Source organism: Galeopterus variegatus, unplaced genomic scaffold, assembly GCF_000696425.1.
Source record: "Galeopterus variegatus unplaced genomic scaffold, G_variegatus-3.0.2 Scaffold1401, whole genome shotgun sequence".
Classification (NCBI taxonomy): domain Eukaryota; kingdom Metazoa; phylum Chordata; class Mammalia; order Dermoptera; family Cynocephalidae; genus Galeopterus; species Galeopterus variegatus.
The window spans coordinates 54,950-61,286 of NW_007727512.1; the positions used below are offsets into that span (position 1 = coordinate 54,950).

Sequence of the window (6,337 nt, forward strand, 5' to 3'; positions counted from 1 at the left end):
AGAAATATTAGATTAAAGGATATGCATACTTTTAGATATTTTCAGGGGGGAAGGGATTTAGGTGAAGAAAAATATATTTTTTTAACTTTAAATATGCTTATTAGTCCACTTTTTAATTGGCTCATCTGCCTGTTATTGTGTTAAAATGTTCTATTTCTTAATTAACTTGTATGAAGTTAACTTTTATTCTTTTTGTTGTTGTTTTTTTAATAGGCTGTAGACCAGTCAGTTTCTGCCTGTTGGGCTCTAAGTTATAAATAAATGTTTCCTATTCATATTCTTAGGGTTTGATTATTTTGTCAATTACTTTTATCAGTTTATAAAAATGTTTTTAAATGTATTATTACATAATAGTGTTGTGTTGTTAGTTGTAGAAATTTTAGAAATTTATGTAACCCAGAGAAAGTTAAAACCTAATTCTGTTCTTAAATAGTCAACATTAAGGCAGAAATTTTTTAGACTTTGCTATTTTGAAATGAAACTAGCATTATACAGTGCATACCAATCTGGAACTGTTAATGTTATGAATATCTTTCCATATTAGTTCCTACACCTACTTTTTTTTTTTTTTTTTAAGATGACCAGTAAGGGAATCTTAACCCTTGACTTGGTGGTATCAGCACCATGCTCTCCCAAGTGAGCCACCAGCCAGCGCCATATACCTACCTCCATTAATTTAAGTGGCTGCAATAGTATTCTGCCATGTGAATCGTGATACTGCTGGCCCCCCACTCCCATGATATATATTGGGAAAAGTAAAAAAAAAATTCCTGGCCAGTTGTTGAATTTAACAAATCTATGTTTTCCCCTTAATTGGCACATGTTTAACAGGATTTGTACAGAAGATTTTTCCCCCTCTGGTAAGATGTCCCCTCTTGCTACCAACAGCATGTATATATGAGGGGACCAATTGTAAGTGAAGCCATTTATGCTGTGCTTGCCCGTGCTCCAAGGTAATACAGAACAACCAGAAAAACCTAGCTGAGTTTAATTGCTTCGCTAGTGTTCAGCACGACAGTTACTTTGTCTCATACATGATTAAAAACAGACATTAATTTTGTTAGTGTATGATACTGATGTTGTGGTTTTAAGTCCTTATTTAAGAGGTAAGTATTGAAGTATTTGTGGATTAATGGATATGGTTGGGTTTTGCTTTGAAGTAAGTTGGGACAAGGATGGAAGTTATAAAACATGAAATACTAAACATGAGTTAACTGCTGAATCTAGATTGATAGGAATTTACGGTACTGTGTTTATACAGACTTAATATTTTTTATACTAAAAAGTGAAACAAAATTTTTATGTTAGGCAACCTCAGTGATCATTTGTTCAGGAAATAAGAGGTATTGTCACAGTGGAATGACCTACAAGCACAGGTTTTCTTAACATGAGTTGTGTTTAGAGATGTTGTCCAAGCCCTAACTGAACTAAAATATGTGGAGCAGAGATAGGAGGGGGAGGGAGTCTCAGTAAAAAAATGTTGGCCCTTTAAAATTGTTTTATTCGAAAATACTCTTCTCCCTGTACTTTCAGCATTGACCACATGTGCTTAGGGAGTACCCAACACTAATTATCCTTCTATACAGGGACCAAACTTGTTCTTAAACAAAATGATTTATGGGTTTTTAAGGGTTTTTTAGTTGGTTTATGTGTAGGGTTTTTTGTTTTGTTTTGCTTTTTTTTTTAAGATGACTGGTAAGAGGATCTTAACCCTTGACTTGGTGTTGTCAGCACCACGCTCTCCCAAGTGAGCGAACCGGCCATCCCTATATAAGGATCCGAACCCGTGGCCTTGGTGTTATCAGCACCGCACTCTCCCAAGTGAGCCACGGGCCGGCACTTGTGTAGGTTTTCTATATATAAATACTAGTACTGTAATGAGAGAAGAAGCTCTTGATTTGCACTGCTATTGGACTTAACAGAAATTAGTTGATATAGGTTCTTATAAATGAAATAGTTACCATTGATTAGTTTGCCAGTCACTGATTTGGTGCCAGGATAGATGTTTTTATTTAATCCTGTCAACAGCCTAACGAGGTAGGGGTCTCTGTGGGAAAGTTGAGACTTAGGAAGGTTATGCAACTTGCTTCCCCAGGGTAATTCAGTCAGTAAATAGCAGCTCTGAGATTTGAAGTCTGGTCTGTTTACCACTACAGTTTGTGTTCTCCGCTGTGATAGATTTCTTTAATAGCATATTGCACTGAACTAATTAAGTGGGCTTTCTTAGTCATTTCTGTGATATTTAGCATCCACAAAGGCTTTAACATTTTACTTTTCATACACAAACAAATCTGTGTGTCTTGGTAGACTTTGTGATTCTGACCTTAGTTGGGTATTCAGTAGGAGTATAAAATTAATCTTTCAGGCATGAAAGATGGCCAGAAGATAACATTCCATGGTGAAGGAGACCAAGAACCAGGACTGNAACATCCCTAGACAAAATTTTGCCCTCAGTCAGTTAAACAGATAAAAGTAAGTGCCCTAAAACTTTCACCAGTTTTCAGTCCTGAATTCATGATGAATTGAGTTACTTTTTTTTCTTTTTATAAAAGATGACCAGTAAGGGGATCTTAACCCTTGACTTGGTGTTGTCAGCACCACGCTCTCCCAAGTGAGCCAACCGGCCATCCGTATATGGGATCCGAACCTGTTGTCTTGGTGTTATCAGCACCACATTATCCCAAGTGAGCCACAGGCTGGCCCTTAAATTGAGTTACTTTTAATTGTAAATATCCAAAACCATCTCTTTATGAAACTAAACTTAGGACTCAATATTTAAGTATATATAAATTCAGGTCTACTGCTATGAAATGTTTAATACTGAGTTTATGGTGAATTTATACTGAAGCACAAGAAAAATTGGTGGTTAACAGTGAATGTTTGTGTTAAATATATCCATAGCTAATTTCAAAACGTAATGGAGTAGATATAGGTTGGGGACAAAACCTTGGAGGAACTGGCTTAGAATTAATTATAAAGGAATATTTCACAAGTGCTTGAAAAATAATGGGAACTGCTGTCAAGCTTAGGATTTTTATGCTATCATTTGAGGTGAATCTGCAAGAGTTTTTCCCAGGGAATATTTGTCTGATTAAAGATGTATTATTAATATGGATTGGTAAAAAGGAAAGTCTAAGCATGAGGAGGAGGAAGTGGGCTGTTATTAAATAGAAAATTTGATTTATTCCATCATTTCTTACTATGTTAACATTTATTTTTTTATTTTTTATTTTTTTAAAAGATGACCGGTAAGGGGATCTCAACCCTTGGCTTGGTGTTGTCAGCACCACGCTCAGCCAGTGAGCAAACCGGCCATCCCTATATAGGATCCGAACCCGTGGCCTTGGTGTTATCAGCACCGCACTCTACCAAGTGAGCCACGGGCCGGCCCTGGCACTGCCTTTTTTCATTCCAAAAAATTCTTGCTGTCTCTTGAAATTGGTCATATCCTCACTATTTAATTTAATAGAGCCTAAATAGTCCATGACCCAGCACAAGCCTGTTAAATTTACACCATAACATCCGCTATCCCTAACATGTTCGCTTTCTTTAAGCCTCTTGTCAGAATTATTTTCTTCATCCTCTGAGAAACCAGATTGAAGATGAGGTAATTTGGGGGATAGTAAGGGTAGTAAGGGGTAGAAACTGCCAAGAGTGTGTAGAAGGATTTCAGAGGGAAAGGATTCTTGACCTTTGAAACCTGACTGGCAGGTTCCAAATATTTACTGTTTCCAGTTTTCAGCTCTGTTAGATTTTTAGAATGGGGGAAGAAAGGACATCTTTGTGAAAGACACAGTTGCTGTTGTGAAAGAAGAAAACAGTTGTCTGTTGTGGTACTTCTAATCATGGGTGATTTGAAAAAAGTAAATATACGCCATATTTGCATTGATACAGACGAGGAGAAGACCTTTTCATGTGTATGGACATACAGCTGGTTGAAGCATTGTGTGGCTTCCAAAAGCCAATATCCACTCTTGACAACCGAACCATAGTCATCACCTCTCATCCAGGTATGGTAACTAGATGATCTCTTTTTATTCTAATGTTTTCCCCTATCTCCTGATAACTAAGTAGTATAGGCACTAAAAGAAAACAGGTGTTTTTCTTCCTTGGTAATATATCCTTCTCTGGGCTGAAATGAAGTCTTAAGATCTTGGTTCTTTTTTGGCAGCTCCTGGAAAACCCACCCTGAAAGGTAACAGGACTGTTTCACCACATAAATTTCCTCCTGTCAGTGAGCTGGGACATTTCTCTGTTCTTAGTTTCCTCCCCACCCCTACCCCCCACCCCCACTGCCTCATAAAAATGTAACCATACTTAAGCAGGAACTTCGTTTCGATGTTTTTAGGTCAGATTGTCAAACATGGAGATATTAAGTGCGTGCTAAATGAAGGCATGCCAATTTATCGTAGACCATATGAGAAGGGTCGCCTAATCATCGAATTTAAGGTAAGCTATAAAGTACTCAAGAATATTTGTGAATGATTAGTTTACCAGGAACTGATAGAATTACATTTTCTGCATGCTGAGCATTCTCAAATTTCTATTCCCTCTTGTCCAGGAAGAAATAACATTGATCTGATCTATAGTTGTGTTGAGCTTTCCTTGTTAACAAATTGGGTTTGGGTTTATTTGCTTCATTAACTGGCTATTTAAAGATGGACTGGGGCTTGGCAAAATACTGTAAAGCTGGGCCGGCCCGGTGGCGCACTGGAGAGTGCGCCGCTTGGGAGCGCGGAGGCACTCCCGCCGAGGGTTCAGATCCCATGTGGAGACCGGTTCCCGCTCACTGGCTGAGCGCGGTGTGGGTGCAACACCGAGGGTTGCAATCCCGTTGCTGGTCCCTGGTACGGGTACGACACCGAGGGTTGCGATCCCGTTACCGGTCAGTAAAAAAGACAAAAAGGAAAAAAAAAATACTGTAAAGCTTGGTTTGTTAATAGTATGATTCATAAAGCATCCCAACCATTTTCCTCAGTCTCTTTTTTTTTTTAAGATGACAGGTAAGGGGATCTCAACCCTTGGGTTGGTGTTGTGAGCACCACGCTCAGCCAGTGAGCTAACCGGCCATCCCTATATGGGATCCGAACCCATGGCCTTGGTGTTATCAGCACCGCACTCTCCCGAGTGAGCCACGGGCCGGCCCTTTCCTCGGTCTTAAATTGTCCTCTCACCCACAAATACAATAATTAAAATGTCTTTGGGTAAGAGACTACCTTTTGAATAAGAATAGCTTTGTTTGAATTACTTCTTAAAAAGGATTAGACTTGTTCAGGATGGTTTCTTGTATTAAAAAGCCAAAAAAAAAAAAAAAAAGTTGGGCTGGCCGCTTTTCTCATTTAGTTAGAGCATGGTACTGATAACACCAAGGTCAAGGGTTTGGATCCCTACACTGGCCAGCCACAAAAATAAGTAGTTGCTGAATAGAACAATAGTTGTTAAAGTACATCTTTACTACTAGGACTGTTGTTTTTAAAAGACCTTAGCTTTGTCATAATCCTTAAACTCTAGTTCAGAGTGCTAGATAAGATACTGTGCACGTTAGAACATGGATTCTAACCTGGGATTGGTAGAAGCACCTAAAGATTATATGTGGTTACCTGTGTTTTTCTGGAGAAAATAAGTGCATGATAATTTGTCCAAGCAGCTAATGATGAAGTCAAATTGAACTTATAGTGGAAACTTGTTTTTTATAGGTAAACTTTCCTGAGAATGGCTTTCTCTCTCCTGATAAACTCTCTTTGCTGGAAAAACTTCTACCTGAAAGGAAGGAAGTAGAAGAGACTGATGAAATGGATCAGGTAGAACTGGTGGACTTTGATCCAAATCAGGAAAGACGGCGCCATTACAATGGAGAAGCTTATGAGGATGATGAACATCATCCCAGAGGTGGCGTTCAGTGTCAGACCTCTTAAATGGGGCCAGTGAATAACACTCACCGCTGGCATTTTATATGCAGTAGTGAATGAGTGAAGGACTACAATCATAATATGCTCACTACTTGCTATTGTTTTTGTTTTAATACTCAACTATAGTAGTGTTTTAAAAGTTAAATGAAGAATAAATGCAAATATAAAAGCTCTGACTTTGCCCTGTATGTATGACTTCAGTGTGCAAGATGAAGTTTAATACTTGTGAAAAATACTTTTTAAGAACTAGCATCTGTTTGGCCACACCTTGTAGTTGGTTTCAGCTGTGTACGTGGACGAGCTTAGACTGAAGTGCTAGGGATATCTATATTGAATTGATGTATGACCCTTCATTGTTAAGCTGCGAAATTAAAACTCTGTATTTAACTGGCAATCAAAAAAAAAATTTGTAGAAAATTGTTGGTCTG

General features: G+C 38.2%; 1 protein-coding gene across 1 annotated transcript in view; it reads left to right on the forward strand.

Annotated features, from left to right (window-relative positions):
- Positions 1 to 6,326, forward strand: part of DNAJA1 (DnaJ (Hsp40) homolog, subfamily A, member 1) — a 13,689-nt gene extending 7,363 nt beyond the window's left edge. Inside the window, exons 6-8 of the mRNA XM_008576787.1 lie at positions 3,895 to 4,010; positions 4,349 to 4,449; positions 5,697 to 6,326. Coding sequence (XP_008575009.1) covers positions 3,895 to 4,010; positions 4,349 to 4,449; positions 5,697 to 5,915 — 436 coding nt within the window. The 3' untranslated portion in view covers positions 5,916 to 6,326. The remainder of the gene's footprint in view (positions 1 to 3,894; positions 4,011 to 4,348; positions 4,450 to 5,696) is intronic.
- The last annotated feature ends 11 nt before the right edge of the window (positions 6,327 to 6,337 follow it).